Source organism: Drosophila rhopaloa, unplaced genomic scaffold, assembly GCF_018152115.1.
Source record: "Drosophila rhopaloa isolate 14029-0021.01 unplaced genomic scaffold, ASM1815211v1 contig_29, whole genome shotgun sequence".
Classification (NCBI taxonomy): Eukaryota; Metazoa; Arthropoda; class Insecta; order Diptera; family Drosophilidae; genus Drosophila; species Drosophila rhopaloa.
This window is the reverse complement of record NW_025335122.1, coordinates 1-20,239: the sequence shown is the minus strand read 5'-3', so window position 1 is coordinate 20,239 and position 20,239 is coordinate 1. Positions and strand designations below refer to the sequence as shown.

General features: G+C 39.2%; 1 protein-coding gene across 1 annotated transcript; it reads right to left on the bottom strand.

Moving 5' to 3' along the window:
* Window positions 1-14,908: 14,908 nt before the first annotated feature.
* LOC123037944 lies at window positions 14,909-19,683 on the bottom strand. The gene is made up of 3 exons (XM_044460811.1): window positions 19,147-19,683; window positions 15,930-19,056; window positions 14,909-15,807 (listed from the first exon to the last, which is right to left on the bottom strand). Exons 1-3 carry the CDS (start codon window positions 19,681-19,683, stop codon window positions 14,909-14,911), a joined length of 4,563 nt encoding a protein of 1,520 aa, XP_044316746.1.
* Between the last annotated feature and the right edge of the window lie 556 nt (window positions 19,684-20,239).

The window sequence follows — 20,239 nt, the reverse complement described above, 5'->3', positions numbered from 1 at the left end:
TAGTAAAGGCCGATTTTTCCTAACCTGATAATTTCTTTTAATGTGGTATCTCCAATTAGACCTATTCCACTGAAACTTTCTAGGTTTTATAATGTTAAAAAAATCGTCTTTGACTTTCAAAGTGAACGGTCGTGTTTTTTTTCTGCGCTTCGAATTTTGTATTTTGTTTTCGTTTATTCCCATCGGTGGGTTTTATAAAAACAACATTAAATTTTCTTTCGGTTATTTAAACATAAATTTAAACTCCGTTCGCTTCGCGAGTGCACTTTGTATTGATACTAATAAATTGTTTTAGTTTTTCGTAATTCTTATCTGTGTTTTCTATCCTATTTATATCCACGCTGTTTCTCTTTGTGGCATGCACTTTAACTTATTAACGCTCCCGCTCTCTTGCTCTCTTTGCTTTTGAAAGTTCTAAGCGTGCAGTTTCTGCGCTCTTGCGGTACTTATAACTGCTCGCTTATAAATTTCAATTTCGCTTTCTTGGTACAGTGGTAAATAAATAAAATGAATAATAAAAATTTAGTCTGCCTCTGCAAAAAATGCAGCCTCGTAATCAGGGCTGACCAGTCTAATATGACTTGCTGGCTGTGTGAAAATATGGTGCACACCAAGTGCCCGGTTTTACTGGCCGGACAAGGAACCTTTCAAACCCAATTTGCAGTTTTGTTGTGACGCTTGTGTCGAGGTTGCGAACGAGATGAAATCGTTCATGCGCCAAACTAAAGGCGGCCTGATGGGACTGATTAGCTGTTTCGGAGTGGCTAGAGATAGTTTTCGCCGAGCTGATGATCTCCTATCTGCGCTGGACTCGCAGTTTAATAGTCGTAAGCTATTAGAAGAGTCCCCTAAGCGCAAAAAGGCCGCAGGTGGTAAGGAGCAAAAGGGGAACACCCCGCAACCGAAATCAAAAGAACAACAGAGCATTCCGAGGGATCAGCAGCTGATTTCAGCAAACCCTCAAATGTTGCTAAGATCAGCAGCTAAAAAATATCGGTATCCGAACAATCCGTTACAGAATGCTTGCAACCAGGGACCTCTAAGAATTCCGATTTTTCCGTAGTGGATTCACAATTAGTGGATCCGCCAATCTCTCAGAATGTAGCATCACCACCACAAGGGACTACTGTGTCCGGACAACGGGATTAAGTTGGTTTTTGAGAAACAATGTCTGCTCCACCAAAAAAAAAATCTCTTTCAGTCGTTTCTCGGCTTTCCCCTGATCAAACATCTTCTGATGTTTTGTCTTACATACAATACAAAACTAAAGCCGATTGTAATAGTGCAAAGGTGAAAAAGATTAAGTTTTCTTATGCTAGAGACATTTCATTTTTCAAGATAACTATCCTTTAAGAGCTTTTTGAAGCCATTTGCTCAGGCGACTTTTGGCCGGATAATATGGTTGTAAAAGAGTTCGAGGCTAAGATAAAGAAGAAGGGGCCCGTAGGAGTAAAACTTCCTAGTCGAGGCCAAACCAGTGTGCCAATTTCAAAAAACTAACTTCTAACCTCCTTCTTTCCTATCAGAATGCAAGAGGTTTGCGTAGCAAACTCACTAAATTGTATTCTGATAGCCTTTCCTTTGCATCTCATATTATTGTGTTCACAGAAACCTGGTTAAAGCCGGAGATCTTTAGCTCCGAAGTTTTTCCAGGTAAGTACACAATATATAGGTATGACCGTCCCTCTAGACGGGGAGGTGGAGTCTTAATTGGAGTTGATTCAAACTTCCCGTCTGAGGAGTTATTTTTTGATGAATTCAATACCATTGAATTTATTTGTGGAAAGTTATCGCTTCCTGGTAACTTTATATACATAACTTGCTCTTATATTCCGCCGTTGTCTGAACTTCCTGATTATTTAAATCACCTATCCGTTATTAAGTCCGTTGCAAATAAGCTTTCCGATAGGGATCAGTTGATAGTTCTAGGTGATTTTAATATACCTGGAGTTACTTGGTCCACTGAGGATGGATCGAATGTCTTACTACCTATAGCACAACATGATTTTATTGATGGCCTGCTTGACATATCTCTATCTCAAGTAAACCATGTTCGAAATTCATTAGGTCGCCTACTTGATTTGTGTTTTGTATCGAATCCTGAAGGTGTGTTTCTGTCCAGAGTAGCACCACTCACGCAACCTGAAGATCCATATCACCCAACAATCGAACTTTCATTTGATACGGGTAGAGTTATAGAAGAAAAATCAGAAAAATCCAAACGAATACTTTGTTTTCGCAAGGCAGACTTTCTGAGGCTTAATAATTTTATTTCTGGCTTTAATTGGTCTGATCTTTACTTATGCAATAATATGTCCGATGCAGTTAATGTTTTTTATACTGCAATAAACTCATTTTTTAATTCCTGTGTTCCGTGGTACTATCCGTCAACTTCCAATAAATCACCTTGGTTTAGCAAAGAGTTGACACACTTAAGAAATGTAAAGTCCAGACTTTTTTAGGAAATATAAAAATACCGGTTCTCAATCTGTTTTTACTAGATATCTAAGTGCTCGGTCAAGATTTACCGTGCTTAATGCTCAGTGTTATAATAGTTACTTAAACCGTTGTAAGGTCCAGTTCTCTCAGGACCCGAAACAGTTTTATAATTTTGTTAACACCAAGCGTAAATCTAATTCTTTTCCTTCCTCGCTGTCGTTCGAAAACATGACGGGAACCACAGATCAGGCAATAGCCGATATATTTGCCCAATTTTTTCAAACGACTTACTCTACTTTAGATTATTCATCTCAGCCTTATTCTTACACCATGCCCAAGTCAAACCTCATATTCTGTCCCACTTTAACAGAAAGCTCTCTTCTCTTGGATCTTCTTCGTATTAAGCCTGTTTATTCGCCAGGGCCCGATGGTATTCCTGGGTGCGTGCTTAGGTATTGCGCTAAGGCCCTGTGCAAACCTCTTCACAAGTTGTTTACCTTATCTCTAGAAACGTCCCAATTCCCAAATATTTGGAAGGAATCATTTGTTATTCCTCTTTTCAAAAAAGGTAACAAGTTAGAAGCCAGTAACTACAGAGGTATTTCTAAGTTGTCAGCTATTCCTAAGCTTTTGAAAAAATTATTACTCCTCATTTGCAGCACTTTTGCAGATCAATTATTTCTCCGTGTCAACACGGATTTATTAAACGTAGATCCACAATTACAAACCTTCTAGAGCTCACTACATTTGTGATAAAAGGCTTCAATAGTAGTTTTCAAACAGATGTCATTTACACTGACTTTAGTAAAGCATTTGACTCTGTAAATCACTTACTTCTTATTCATAAACTTGACCTTTTAGGTTTTCCAGTTGATCTGCTTAAATGGATTTCAAGTTATCTAAATGGCAGGTCACAAAGGGTCCTTTTTAAAAATTCAATTTCTGAAATTCTCCGTGTTACCTCCGGTGTCCCACAAGGGAGCCATCTGGGTCCGTTACTTTTTACATTATTTATTAACGATCTTCCCTCAATTATAAGTCATTCTCGCGTACTTATGTACGCAGATGATGTTAAGTTGTGCCTGCAGTATAAGGACATTTCCTGCCATTTAGACTTGCAATCCGATCTAGATAATTTTCAAAACTGGTGCCGAGATAATTTACTAAATTTAAACGGCTCCAAGTGCAAGCTGATGACTTTTTATCGGGCCAATCCGATATTCTCGACTTACACGTTAAGTGGCAGCTCTTTGGATAGAATAACTCTTGTAAACGATCTTGGCGTTCTCTTGGACCCTAAACTAAAATTTTCTAATCACATTTCGTCCATGGTTAATAAAGCCAGAGGAGTGCTTGGATTTATTAAAAAGGTGGTCAAAAGAATTCGATGATCCTTATTTGACTAAAACTTTATTTATTTCGCTAGTCCGTCCGATTCTGGAGTATGGGTCTCCCGTCTGGAGTCCACAATACGGAATACATATTGGTCGTATTGAATCTGTACAAAAAAACTTCCTTCTTTTTGCTTTACGGCGCCTAAACTGGGATGCAAATCTTATCTTACCTTCTTATTCTAGTAGACTTCTTTTGATTAATTTACCATCCCTAGCCAACCGTAGAACGATGCTTGGTACTATCTTTATTTATAACCTTATACATGGTGATATTGACTGCCCCGACTTGTTAAGTCGGCTAAACTTTTCTGTGCCAAGTAGATTAACTAGAAATTATATTCCCCTAATTTTAAATCATTGTAGATCTAACTATGCCTTGCATGAGCCTTTCAGAGTATTATGTTCTGACTATAATAGACTTTTTTCCTGTAATATCAAATCTTGACTCTCTGCCGCTCCTAAAACGATTGATACTTGCTTCATTGGCACAAGATTGATCTAACTATTACTTTTTTCCCCGGACCTTTACCTTTATTTTCCTATCTCGCGTCTAACCTATTCCACTGAAACTTTCTAGGTTTAATAATGTTAATTAATATGATTACTTTAAAACCTCTGTGTAAACAAAATTTTTAGAAGGTCCTTCAGGAGCGAGAATAATAAGGCTACTGGCAGAGCTAACTCTAGAGCATGCGACATAAAATTGTCCATGAGAGAAGCAATCTTCTCTAAGATCTAGTCCAGCCAGCTTCAAAGTTAGTTATTGCAAAGCAAACTTTTAGAGGGAATTGTAGCCTTTTAAACTGAAACGGCAGACTGGATGGTATTAATGGGATCCTGGGTATAAACACTGTTTCCCCCTTCGTGCACCCCGTAAATACTGTTGCTTCGATTACATTCTTATGAAGACCTTTTATCTGCAATCGTGTCCCATTGCATAACTTTGGGGGACTTAAATTTCGCAATAACATTACGGGTGCTCCAATCCTAAGAGACAGATTATGCTGAGGAATTCCTGGAGGATTCAAGGAATTTAAAAATTCAACAGGGTAATGAACAGCATTATCAGCATCAGGAACAGAGTCGACCGATTTATAGGAGACTTCTAAACCATCAAATGAGTTTAGCAATAAATTATTAATAGTGGTTGCTCTTTCATTTTTCGTTGTCAAAATGGCGCGCTCAGATAGCCAATCTAAGCTTTTACATGATATGTTGGAAATGTCAGGAAATATTTTGGATGTAAGGTCTTGAACGTTTTTGACTACATTTCCTAAGCGTGATGTTATAACTATTTTTCCATCAACTGGACGCCATTCCCAATTTTTAAAAGAGTTTCGGCAAAAATTCCTGCAGAACTGTCTCCTTTTAAGTGCACTCGCATATTTTTCGTGACCGCTAGTTTTTTTATCTGTGGCCATAAAAATGAAGATTTTAAACAGGCCTTTATTTCGTCAGCTCTTGTACCTCTTGGCACAACAGGAAGGGTTTGGCGATAGTCTCCAGCTAGCAGGACTGTAATACCACCCATCAACATAGTATTCTCATTAATATCTTGCAGGGTTCTATTTATGGCTTCAAGCCCACCTTTATGTGACATTGTGCACTCATCCCAAACAATTAACTTACAATCTTTAAACACCGCAGCCATATTACATTGCTTTGAAATAGAGCAATGAGGTGTTTCTAAATTAACTAAATCCAAAGGAAGTTTAAATGTAGAATGAGCAGTTCGACCTCCATTGAGCAGGGTAGCAGCTATACCGGAAGATGCTACAGCTAGGGCCATTTTTTTTGAACTTCGAACTTTTGCCAACAATAAGTCCATCCAAAAAAAATATTTCACCCATCTCAGCCCCAACGCTTTGTAAAATTGTATTGTATACGACTTTTTGCTCGTTCGCTTAATATTAGTTTAGAGTTAGGAAATTGGGTTGTCAGGACTTTCTTATTTCTTATTTGGCCGTTTTTTGAAAACCTCTGTGTAAACAACCTTTGTAGAAGATCCTTCAAGAGAGAGAATCAGAAGGATACTGGCAGAGCTATATAATAAATGAAAGTGATCCAAGTAAAAGTCGTGAGCTTGTATACTTTTTATCAGTTACAATGTTATCAATGCAATTTTAATTTGCGCACAAATATGTATACTTGTTTGTAAATTGGAATTTGTTGTTTTCAAATTTCTTGTTTTGAATGAACCGAAAACCTTTGTACACACAGTAAAAGATTGGCATCCAATACAAAAACAGCAAAGTAACGTATTATTTTCAGATTCCACATTTGATCGATAAACGGGTATAATAAATCATTTTATTTGTATTTAAGCACATTATCTACTTTCGAATAGAAACATACACACACATTGTATGTATGTACATGTATTGTACATATAAGCAAATCAAAACATATCCAAATATACATATGTACATACGTATTTGGTCAAAAGTTCGAATCTTAAGATTAATATTTAACTTGGAAACATTTTGGCTTTGCTTACAGAATTTGTAGTAATTTTCTATTTTCTTCCATGGTGGAAATTAAATAAGGCTCTTACTTCTGCTACAAAATGAAAAATAAAACATTAGCATTTGATCCACAGGACTGACTATTGATCGAAAATCCTATTGATGGGAGCAGCAGTTTAAGTTTTTAAAATCCAAAACAAATTTAACTTAAATTGCCTCTTTCCCCTCCCCTTTCCCTGCAGCACTACCCCTCCACCATCTTCAGTTTTCTTGGCTGTTGCTCTCTCGGCCGTCGCTCTCTTGGCATCGGCTCTCTGGGTTTCGCTCTCTCGACAGGCTCACGCAAAATGCAACGCAATAACTTAGAAAATCTAAATAAATTCTTTAAAAATACTTAAAAAAATGTTAAAAACTTGAAAAATTAAACTTAAGCATTTGGGCCATAGAATAACTATTGAGCGAAAAATCATCTTGATCGGAGCAGCGGTTTAGATTTTTTAAATCGAAAAGTTAATTTTAAATGTAGCCCCCAAATTATGGGGGATATCGAAATTTCTTTAAGATTTCTAATTAGGCCTTTTCAAAACATAAAATTCGGAAAAAACCAAATATGGAAATTCCAACCACTTTAGAAGTTAAGCTTAAATACATAAACTTTTTTTTGATCAGAATAATGGATGTTGGAGCTGTTTGGGGCCACTGGGGGGACATATCGGATCTAAGTGGGCGCCCACGCCCCCAATGGAATACTGTGAAAAAATTTGGCTGCTCTTGCTCTTACGGTTTGGGCTGTGGCCGTATCCCCTTAAAAATCGGTCTTTCATTTTATAATCTTTAGGGATAGTCGGCCAATCCTTATAAAATTTGGTAGGTCGGATTAATTGGCCAAATATAAAACCCATAGAAAATCCCAACTTTCTAAATAAATACTCTGAAAAACATCAAATTTGCACCGATTTTACCCTATTGTTTCTATGGGTGCTATAGGATATAGACGTCCGATCGCCACGTGCTTTTACCCTGATCAAGGTATACATAAAAAAATACGATTTGGAAAGATTCATGTCAATTGTTCCTATGGGAGCTATAGGATATAGACGTCCGATCGGGGCGATTTTCAAACTTGATCTGCGTACACATGTTTTAGGACGAGTGTGAAAGTTTCTGATCGCTAGCTTTTAAACTGAGCTCGCAAACGGTATTGAAACAGACGGACAGACGGACAGACGGACATGGTTATATCGACTGCCCTATTGATCCTGATCAAGAATATATATACTTTATAGGGTCGGAAACGTCTCCTTCACTGCGTTACAAACTTCTGACCAAAATTATAATACCCTCTGCAAGGGTATAAAAAGATTAGCTATACGTAATTAATTTATAATATGTACTTGTCTGACTGGCAGCAACTTTTACCCTGAGCAAGGTATACATAAATAAACAAGAGAGAACGCTATAGTCGAGTGCCCCGACGATTAGATACCCGTTACTCAGCTAAACAACTTAATATAAATATGCCTTCTTGTAATAAATTGACTAGAAATATTAAACATACATACTTATATTGGCTAAACACATACATTCTTAAATAGTATTATGTATATTAAAGTCTAAATGTTTGCACAACACGATGAACGGGTATAGCGAATAGCTTTTTTGAAAGGAGTTATCTTTGCCGGGCAATTGCAACTGAGTACAATGTAAATACATACATATGTATATGATTACATAAATACACACATACGCCATTGTTTGACTCAGACCTCCAATTTGGCTAACTTGATTTGATTTGCATAGTTCTTGGGATATAGTTCGGTATTGACAAATGAAAACAAACGAAATTAGCGTTGAGCACCTTGGTCAGCTGTTCCAAAGTCATCCGTTAGATGGCGCCATAAAAGGCGGAAATGTAGGCGCTAGCCAGGCTAAAGCGTTTAATGGGTTTTTGGCGTTAGAGTGGGTGTGGCAAACTTTTATTAGGCCAATCGATATTTATTGACGAAACAAATACATATCAATTAAAATTTTCATAATATCATCAAAACTTTGGCCACAGCTTGTGGCTTATGGGCGTCAGAGGGGGCGTGGCACCATTTTGAAGCAAACTTGCGCTGCGTAGGAACTCCTCAAATCTACATGCAAAATGCCAAACTTCTAGCTTTTATAGTTTCCGAGATCTCAGCGTTCATACGGACAGACAGACGGACAGACTGCAAAATTGTCATATACAAATAGGAAAAAAAGGGATATTTTCCCAGCCTTTAACAATTTTTCCTACGGAAGCTATACGATATAGACGTCCAATCGGCAAGCGCTTTTACCCTGATCAAGGTATGCGTAAATAAATAAGACTTGGAAAAATTTATGTCAATAGCTTATACACAGCGCGAAATATTCTAAAAAACATGAAATTTTGACCGATTTCACCGTATTGTTCCTATGGGAGCTATAGGATATAGACGTCCGATCAGCACGCGCTTTTACTTTGATGAAGAAATTCATAAAAAAATACGAATTGAAAAAAATTATAGCAATAGCTTTTACACAGCGCGAAATACTCTGAAAAACATCAAATTTGGACCGATTTTACCCTATTGTTTCTATGGGAGCTATAGGATATAGACGTCCGATCGCCACGTGCTTTTACCCTGATCAAGGTATACATAAAAAAATACGATTTGGAAAGATTCATGTCAATAGCTTTTTCACTGCGCGAAATATCATCAATTCTTGCAAGATATATCCAATTGTTCCTATGGGAGCTATAGTATATAGACGTCCGATCGGGGCGATTTTTAAACTTGATCTGCGTACACATGTTTTAGGACGAGTGTGAAAGTTTCAGATCGCTAGCTTTTAAACTGAGCTCGCAAACGGTATTGAAACAGACGGACAGACGGACATGGCTATATCGACTCCCCTATTGATCCTGATCAAGAATATATATACTTTATAGGGTCGGAAACGTCTCCTTCACTGCGTTACAAACTTCTGACCAAAATTATAATACCCTCTGCAAGGGTATAAAAAGATTAGCTATACGTAATTAATTTCATTTTTAAATAGCGGATGTAGTATGTACTTGTCTGATTGGCAGCAACTTTTACCCTGAGCAAGGTATACATAATTAAATTAGATAAATTGCATAGTTTCATGCCAATAGCTTTTATACTGCAAAATTGTCATTTACAAATAGGAAAAAAATGGATATTTTCTCAGCCTTTAACAATTTTTCCTAGGGAAGCTATACGATATAGACGTCCAATCGGCAAGCGCTTTTACCCTGATCAAGGTATGCGTAAATAAATAAGACTTGGAAAAATTTATGTCAATAGCTTAGCACGCGCTTTTACCTTGATGAAGGAATGATGCATAATTATATGAAATCAAATACTAAATATATATATATGAAATACATTTTGTGTAATCCCTAAAGATTATAAAATGAAAGACCGATTTTTAAGGGGATACGGCCACAGTCCAAACCGTAAGAGCAAGAGCAACCAAATTTTTTCACAGTATTCCATTGGGGGCGTGGGCGCCCACTAAGATCCGATATGTCCCCCCAGTGGCCCCAAACAGCTCCAACATCCATTATTCTGAGCAAAAAAAAGTTGATGTATTTAAGCTTAACTTCTAAAGTGGTTGGAATTTCCATATTTGGTTTTTTCCGAATTTTATGTTTTGAAAAGGCCTAATTAGAAATCTAAAAGAAATTTCGATATCCCCCATAATTTGGGGGCTACATTTAAAATTAACTTTTCGATTTAAAAAATCTAAACCGCTGCTCCGATCAAGATGATTTTTCGCTCAATAGTTATTCTATGGCCCAAATGCTTAAGTTTAATTTTTCAAGTTTTTAACATTTTTTTAAGTATTTTTAACGAATTTATTTAGAGCCTGTCGAGAGACCGAAACCCAGAGAGCGGATGCCAAGAGAGCGACGGCCGAGAGAGCAACAGCCAAGAAAACTGATGAGGGGGAGGGGTAGTGCTGCAGGGAAAGGGGAGGGGAAAGAGGCAATTTAAGTTAAATTTGTTTTGGATTTTAAAAACTTAAACTGCTGCTCCGATCAATATGATTTTCGATCAATAGTCAGTCCTGTGGATCAAATGCTTAGGTTTTATTTTTTATTTTGTAGCAGAAGTAAGAGCCTTATTTAATTTCCACCATGGAAGAAAATAGAAAATTACTACAAATTCTGTAAGCAAAGCCAAAATGTTTCCAAGTTAAATATTAATCTTAAGATTCGAACTTTTGACCAAATACGTATGTACATATGTATATTTGGATATGTTTTGATTTGCTTATATGTATATAAGTATGTTTCTATTCGAAAGTAGATAATGTGCTTAAATACAAATAAAATGATTTATTATACCCGTTTATCGATCAAATGTGGAATCTGAAAATAATACGTTACTTTGCTGTTTTTGTATTGGATGCCACTCTTTTACTGTGTGTACAAAGGTTTTCGTTTCATTCAAAACAAGAAAATTGAAAACAACAAATTCCAATTTACAAACCAGTATACATATTTCTGCGCAAATTAAAATTGCATTGATAACATTGTAACTGATAAAAAGTATACAAGCTCACGACTTTTACTTGGATACATAAAATTAAGATAAAAAAAAAAATATCTAAAGAAGAAAATAATAAAACCCAATTCAACTACACCAAAGTATGTTTCAACAGTTATAAACTATAGATATAATCTTAAATTCGTGATGATTACCAAAAAACAAAAACAATTCTAACTTCAATATGGTTTGATTCAGTTATAGAGCAAAGCGGATTAAATGAGAAAAGTGAAAATATATACTTTAATGAACGAAACAACCAACTATAAACTATATCTATCAAAACATATATACTTTATAGGGCGGAGATCCTCACTACGTTGCCCTTACCAAATTAAAACCCCGAGTTAAAAAACAAGCTCACGACTTTTCACTTTCATTTATCCCTAAATAAAGATTATAAAATGAAAGACCGATATTTCAGGGGATACGGCCACAGCCCAAACCGTAAGAGCAAGAGCAACCAAATTAAATGTAATTAAAAATAATTTTCAAAACTGTTGCTTTAAGCATTCTATCTGTAATCGGCAGATTATTTTTAAACTTAAAATTTCCTAATATTTTAAAATCTAAATAGCTTTAATTTGGTTAGCTTTTTGGTTGCCAAGGCGAAGTTTGTATAACACACTCTGTAATCTCAAAATAATTTGAGTAACGTCTATTAAACCTATTACAAAAGCTAAACAACAAAAAGTTATATTAAACCGGTTAGACCTTGAGTTTAGAAAATAACTCTATAGCTGCTTCTATAGCTTTAATGGTCAAAATTACAAACTTTTGTTTGTTAGATTGTAATTTAAGTGTTATACATTTTGAAAAATATAATTTTCAAAACTGTTGCCTTAAACAATCTATCTGTAATCGGCAGACTTCTTAAAAACTTGAAATTTATTAACATTTCAAAATTAAGTTACATTTAGTTTTGCATGAAAATTATTTAAATAACATATGATACGCATGTAACTTTTTAGTCTTAACTAACTGAATTAATATCTTTATATCTGCAAATCTTTGTTGTGCAGTGTGAAATTATTTTGCAATATATTTTGCAATATATAAACATCAATATTACTATTGCAAAAACTTATATATTTAAAAGTTAGATAAATAACTATTTAAATTACAAGTATATTTTAATAGCATTTTGAAATATTGATTTTTTTCTAGATTTACTGCTTACAATGGAAGTAGAGTATTTAAATATAGATGGTGCTCCGGTACCTCACTCTGTTATACCTATAACAGGTGATGGAGCTTGCTTATTCCGGGCTGTGTCCTACGTTTTGTTTGACAATGAAAGTTATGCTCAAGTCATTCGAAAATCAATAGTTCGATTAATAGTTTCCCAATTTAGTTCATTTGTTGATGACACATGTAATTTTAACGGAGATAATTATGCCAATCCTGTGGATTATGAAAATGACATGATTAAACCGCACACGTTTGGTTCGTATGCTGAACTAAAAGCTGCTGCTAAATTGTACCCTATTTATATTGAAGTTTACTTTAATCAAACGCTCATTGCAGTTGCTGGTACAGAGGGCAGTACCATAAAAGATTTCGTTTCAGTGGAAGCTTATCTGGTGGACATTATGATGTCTACAAGCCTATTGAAACCTTTAATGATAGAAGCTCTCCCACTCAAAATATATTAGAAGTTCCTTCTATGAAAAAAAAGAACATTCAAAGAAGAGGTGAACTTACTGATTTTTCTCGAAAAAAACAGAAAAAGATTGAAAATAAGAACTATCATGTTAGGCATCGTGAGGAAATTCAAACTGCAAAAAAAAACACAACAAAAGAATACAAAGAGTGCACATTCGTGGAAAGTAAAACATAATTCCGCTTTTTTATACGATTTAAATCTGGCATACAATTCTGATAAATCAGTTGATATTGGAATAATGAATAAGAGATGCTCATTTTGTGGCGCCTTAAAATGGAAGGAAGAGTCAAAAGGTATGTGTTGCAAAGAGGGAAAAGTCCAGCTTCCATCTCTTAAAACATTACCAGATCCTCTTTTAAGTCTTTTAAATGGTGATCACCCAGACCATACACATTTTATGGGGCTTACCAGAAAATATAATAATTGTTTTCAAATGACTTCATTTGGTGCGACAAAAGTTATTAATGAAGGTTATATGCCCACATTTAAAGTACAGGGGCAAGTTTACCACTTAGTTGGTAGCGTTTTGCCAGCTTCTAAAGAAGAAGCTCAGTTTCTCCAAATTTATTTTATTGGTGAGGACAATGTAGAAGCCGATTTCAGGTGTAAAAACAGTCCTGGAGTTAAAAATGCGTTAGTTAAATCACTACAGTTGATGCTGCATGAAAGTAATCCATATGTTAAGGATTTTAAAACTGCTCTTAAAAGAGTTCCGAAGAATTGTAGCCAATTTAAAATGGTTATTCACGCCAATAAAAAGCCTGTTAGGGCTCATAGAGGTCGTTATAACGCACCCCAAGCAAATGAGGTCGCTTTGGTATTAGTTGACCAACAATTTGAAAAAAGGGACATTATTATTGAGGGTTATAATAATCAGTTAAAAAGAATCAGTGAACTTCACCGATCTTATGACGCCCTACAATATCCATTAATGTTTTGTCATGGAGAAGATGGTTACACTATAGATATACCCAAAATTGACCCCGTTTCAAAAAAAAACGTTAAGAAAACAGTCTCAGCGTTAGATTTTTACAGTTTCCGAATAATGCTTAGAGAAAATGTATGGAATCACCTGCACTATTTTAGAGCTCTCTTTAGTCAATTTTTGGTTGATATGTATGCTAAAATAGAAACAGAAAGGCTTAATTTTATTCGGCTAAATCAAAAAAAGCTGAGAGCAGAAAGCTACATACATCTTCAAGATGCTATAGGTAGGAATGATGTAGATTTAGCACAGTTTGGACAGATGGTAATTTTACCTTCAACCTTTACTGGCTCGCCACATATACTGATTTGGTTAAAGTCTAAGATCACGCCTCAACAAATTGATTCAATTATATGTGCAGAAATTCCAGATTCTGAAAAGGATCCTCTCCTATATGAGATTGTTAAGGCTAATATGATTCATGGACCATGTGGCCGCTTAAACCTAAAATCGCCCTGTATGAACGAGGGTAATTGTTCCAAAAAGTTTCCGCGATCGTTGCTTAATGAAACTGTTACTGGAAAAGATGGTTACCCTAAATATAGGCGAAGAGCACCTGAAGATGGTGGCTTCACCATGGAAATTAATGGAAACATAATTGACAATAGGTGGGTAGTGCCCTATAATTGTGTTCTCCTGCGGACCTTTGAGCTTTGTAGAGCTCTGTAGTTCAATTAAATCCATTAAATACGTTTGCAAATACATCAATAAGGGCAGTGATCAAGCTACATTTACTGTGGAAAGCCCTACTAATTCAATATTTCAGTTTATTAACTTTATGAATGTATGCAAGGGCTACGGGCTTTGCGAACACCGCAGCTTGCTTATCAACAACAACAAATTTATGCGCTGGCGACGGACCGTAGGCGTTGAGAGGCGGGCTCAGACTGACAAGTCCAATTTAGAGAGATAAGAGGAGCCGCTTAGAAATGAGTGATTCTGACTCTCTATTTAGTTGGAGTGGTTTGCCGCTGCGCTCAACATACTCCCCCGTTGGAAAGCCTGTCTTTCAACTTCATCATTGCGTGGCCCGCAACAGTTAAAACCTCTTCCCATCCTGACACCCGAGGTTTTCTTTTCAACAACACCACCACAACCACCACCTCCTCAACAAGTAAGACCTCCCTCACCTTGGTCAAGCCCACGGAAGGGAGGTAGATTTTCACCCTTTAAAGGCCACCGCGGAGGTAGATTTCCCCTTTATCAAAACTACGTCGTTGACCTTTAGCATTCGTTCAGGAGACCGCCATTTGGTGCGTTGTTGCAGAAGGGTAAGATACTCCTTCTGCCATCGGGACCAGAATAGTTGCTGCAGATATGTTACACGCTGCCAACCATCCAAGCGGTTATAGTTAAGCTTGGTTAGATCGGGCTCAATGATAGTAGTGGAAGGGGCCACCAAAAAGTAGGTGGGCAGGAGTCAAAACATCAAGATCATCTGGATTCTCTGACACGGATAGCAAGGGGCGAGAATTAATGATTGACGCAATCTGACAAACCAAAGTGCGAAGCTCATCAAAACTAAGCGTTTGGCGGCCAACAGAGCGGTAGAAATGGTGTTTGGCCGTCTTGACTGCTGCCTCCCACAATCCGCCAAAGTGTGGTGAGCGAGGCGGAATAAATTGCCAGTCGATTCCCTCAGCCAAGCAAGCTTGATGAACAGACTGCATATGAGAATCGCTAAGCAGCAGCCGCTTCAAATCCGCCAACTCATTTTTTGCTCCTACAAAGTTGGTAGCATTGTCCGACCAAATTTGACTAGGCTTTCCACGTGTAGAAATGAATCTTTTCAAAGCACTTAAAAACGACGCAGTTGTTAGATCCTTGACAAGCTCTAAGTGCACAGCCTTGCTTGTAAAGCAGATGAACACGCATACGTAGCACTTGATGGGAGACCTGGTGCGAACTTCTGATTTGTAAAGGAAAGGTCCACAATAGTCGACGCCAGAAACAGCAAAGGCCCGTACGCACTCCAAACGTTCCTTCGGAAGATTAGCCATGATTGGTTCCAGAAATTTGGGCCTGGCCCGGAAGCACTCCACACAGCCTTTCAGTACATTTGAGACCGTTCGCAGTCCTCCAATAGGCCAGTATTGTAGTCGGATGCTTGCCAACAGAGCGCGCGGTCCTGCATGCAGGTTCATCTTATGGAAGTGCATGATGAGCGCTAAGGTGAGTGGGTGACGACGTGGCACTATTATAGGATGGCGAGCCTCATACGCAAGTGTTGAATTTTCGAGGCGTCCACCAACTCGAAGAAGGCCACATGCATCTATGAAGGGCAAGAGCGAAGCAATAGAACTTGATTTTTAACAATGCTATTTGAACGAAGCTCCTTTATATCCTCCCATAAATGAGCCAATTGGACGCCTCGCCAGAGTATATATGTCCCACGTTGCACATCAGATATTTCGAGACCACGATGCCACAAGCGGTGAGAAAATTTGTAAATGTATGCGAACACGCGCTGCATGGAAGGGAACGAGTTGCCATACTTGGATCTAAGGGTAACATCAACGTGAGGTGACTTGACCATCAGCACCTGTTTACGTAACTCAAGGCTCGGATCGCCATAATGCAGACGCGTAGGCCAATCCTTGCGACCACCAAGTAAAAATGGTGGGCCATGAAACCAGATCTCAGAAAGCGCCAGTAAATCCGGAGTAGACCCCCTGGACAAAATGTCGGCAGGATTCAGTGTAGTCGGAATATGATGCCATTTCATATTAGTAGTCAATTCCTGTATAGAAGCCACTCGGTTTGCCACGAAGACGTTGAATTTGAAAGGCTCATTACCGATCCAGGATAGCGCCACAGAGGAATCACACCAGCAGTGAAAAGGACCATTGAACATATCCATTTTCATAACTTCATTCATCAGCTTGGCTAGTAGCAGGGCGCCACATAACTCCAGCTTAGGTACAGATATCGTTTTGAGAGGCGCTACTCGGGATTTGGAACATAAGAGATGGCTGCTGGCTGGAGAAGTGCCCCTAGACAGCACATATATGCAAGCTCCGTAAGCTTCCTCGCTGGCATCGCAGAAACCATGAATTTCAACATCAGTTTCTGAAAGAAGCAAAAATCTTGGGAATGATATGCGTTGAACGCTCTGAAAACTGATGCACATTTCAATCCAGCAGGTGTTACGATCTAAGGGCAAACTTTCATCCCAATCCAATTTGTCCTTGCAGAGTTGTTGAAGAAACACCTTGGCCTTTGTGATTACTGGACCAAGAAGGCCTAGCGGGTCATAGAAACGAGCAACGGTGGCCAGAACAGATCGTCGGCAGGCCTTGGAGCCGGGATCTAGAGACGATAAAGAGAACAGCAGCTCGTCTGTTGCCGGATCCCATGCAAGACCAAGAGTTTTGGTTATATCGCTGCCATCGTCGAACTTCAAATACTTCTCCTTGTCATCATCTGACACATCCTTTAAGACCTCGTGGTGGCTGGTGCACCACTTTCGTAACTTGAAGTCACCTCGAGCAAGTATCTCAGTGGTCTGTCGCATTTTCTCAATAGCCTCAGCAACAGAGCTTCCACCGGAGATGAAATCATCGACATAGAAATCTTGTTGCAGAGCAACTGAGCCAGCAGGGAAGGAATCCCTCTCATCAATGGCCAGCTGGTGCATTGCACGAACAGAAAGGAATGAGGCAGGCTTGGTTCCGTAGGTCACTGTATCCAGTTTGTAAACTTCGAGCTCTTTGTCCGGTTCGTCTCGCCATAAAATGCATTGCAAGTAGTTATCGGGTTCACTCACCCTTACGCACCGATACATCTTGCAAATGTCTCCAGTCAGGGCCACCTGATAAGTACGAAATTTTATCAAAATGTTAAACAGCCTTGGCTGTATAACGGGCCCAGCCATAAGGACATCATTAAGAGACGACCCGGATGAGGCTAACGCCGATCCATCGAAAACAACGCGAAGCTTGGTTGTTGTGCTATCCTCCTTTAGAACACAATGGTGCGGCAGGAAATACTTGCAAAGACCCACAGCCTCGGGGCTGACTCTGGACATGTGGTTTAGCTCCAAGTATTCCTTAATAAAGGCCACATATTGACGCTTTAAATGGGGATTCCTTTGCAGTTTGCGTTCAAGATTAAGAAATCTTCGGTGTGCCTGTGTGTAGGAATCGCCAAGGGCTTTAGCATGGTGCTTCAACGGCAGGCGAACAGAGTAAGCGCCAGAGGGAAGACGATAGAAGTTTTTGATAAAATGATCCTCACACTCCAGCTCTTCCTTGCTGGCCATTATGACTCCACTGTCCAAATTTTCGACTTCCCAAAATCGCCTAACCAGATCCTCCAAGCGGACATTATGTAGTGTAGCTCCATTTTCCAAGCCTTGAGATGCTAAAAGAGATGTATTGCCGCGAAGTCTATCTCCACCACCAGTCACGATCCAGCCAAGGCGAGTCTTCTGCAGTAGAGGCAATCCATGAACCAGCTTAATTTGGCCCACGCATAACAGGTCATAAAATAGGCCGGCACCAAGGAGCAGGTCAACGCGCTGGGGACAGTTGAATGCAGGGTCAGCCAACTGTATGTTAGATGGCATATTCCAATCAGCGATATCAATGATGTAACTAGGCTGACTGTCTGTAATCGTTGGCACGACCAGTGCCGTTAGAGCCACAGAGTATTCAGAAGAACGCGACTGGAGGGAGATGCTGACTGTAGATCCTTCTGAAGAAACAGCTGTATCACCAAGACCAGTTACCGTTGCTGCTGACCGAGATTTCCTTAACTGCAACTCCTGGGCGAAGCGAGATGTAATTAGGTGTAGTTGAGATCCAGAATCCAGTAGGACTCGGCAAGGTACCGGGGAACCAGCTCTGTTCTTTACAAGAACTATAGCGGTGGCCAAGAGCACAACATCAGAATGAAATCCTTGGGCCGCAAGCGAGGCAGATGGCTGCGAGGGTGGTGAATCATCAGGGCGTAGATGGAGCAGCGTGTGGTGTTTTCCACCGCATGTGCGGCAATGGCCGGAGTTGCACGTTCGAGTGTGGTGCCCCTTCTTTAGGCAATTGAAGCACAAGGAAAGTCTTTTTATTTCCCTTTGCCGTAGACTAGGAGACAGACCGGCGAAGGAGCTACAGGAGTATATTCCATGACCAGGAGTATCACAAAAAACGCAGCTACTCTGGCTGACCTGGGCACCAAGTAACGTCCTTCTGGCAGGCCTTGGAGCTGAATGGTCATGGGCCATGTTGGAAGCCAAGGCATGCTGAACGCTCTCCAGTTTCTGGCATCGCCCTTCAAGGTACGAGAGCAAATCCTCCTCGCTTGGAATCATATCCGTTGACAAACTTTCCTCCCAGTTGGCTTGGGTTGCTGCATCCAATTTTTGCACTATCATGTATACAACCATGCAGCCTGAGATTTGTTTTAAATCTCCCAAGGCCTGAAGCGCTCGCATATGCCCAATAATTTTGTCCGAAAAATCCCGCAATGCCACAGCAGACGCAGACTCGAGCCTCTTGAGCCCAAGAATTTCATTGATGTGTGCCTGGAAAACAAGACGTTTATTATTAAAACGTTTATTTAGGATTTCTAGTGCCACACGATAATTGGCACCAGATATTTCTAATGATCGAACCGACTCCAGCGCAGCTCCAGCTAAGCATGACCGCAAATGTTGAAGCTTTTCTATGTCAGCCAAGTAGGGGTCCTTATCTATCACCGAGATAAACATGGAGAGGAAATCAGAGTATTCGGTGTATCCACTAGAGAATGTAGGCAGTTTTACTTCGGGCAGGCGAGTCCTATGCCCTCGATCAACAATGACAGTTGACTGATCCAGGTTGGGATCAAGGTGCATAGTGGAAGATGTTGGCATTCGAAGCTGACAGTTGTCAAGTTGCCGTATTAGCCGTGACTTGACCGATACCATGAGCATTTCAAAATTGTCGCTAAGCTCACTGCCGATTTCCGAATAGTCTAGCTCCTCCAGCGCATTGTGGGCAAGCCTGAATGAGGCTTGAGTATGCTCAAGAAGTTCTAGCCGAACTGTCAACTCCGCGGACCCAAACAGGCAAATCGCGTCTTTAGCTAGCGAAATATCCATGCGCTTTAAGCTATTGTACACCGATTCGGCTTTGCACTTCAAGAACCGCACTTTAGTTTCAGCCGTCATAATATTATGGTCTGCCACTGTGCTGCCTTCGTCTGAACTCATCTGTGCGTATGTATTTGTATAAAGCAAACCGAAACGCACTGCACAACTCGGGAGTTTACAGTTACAATTGTCAGAAGTCTTTGTTTTTGTAACGGCAAGAAAGTACAGTCACCAGTTGGCGAGGCAGAAAATTTATTAGGACCAGCTTAAAGCGGAACCAGCCTAATGTAACAGTTGTTTTTTGTCTTCTTTGTGCACTGTTTCTTTTGCACAAACGAATTTCCACAGACTTGAATTTACGAATCTCGCCGGGGCCTCCAAATGTTGAGCTAACAAGCCTTTTTGTCAGCTATTTTAAAAACAAATCACAAGGCGAGATAAATTCAATATTTCAGTTTATTAACGTTATAAATGTATGCAAGGGCTACGGGCTTTGCGAACACCGCAGCTTGCTATCAACAACAACAAATGTATGCGCTGGCGACGGACCGTAGGCGTTGAGAGGCGGGCTCAGACTGACAAGTCCAATTAATAGAGAGATAAGAGGAGCCGCTTAGAAATGAGTGATTCTGAC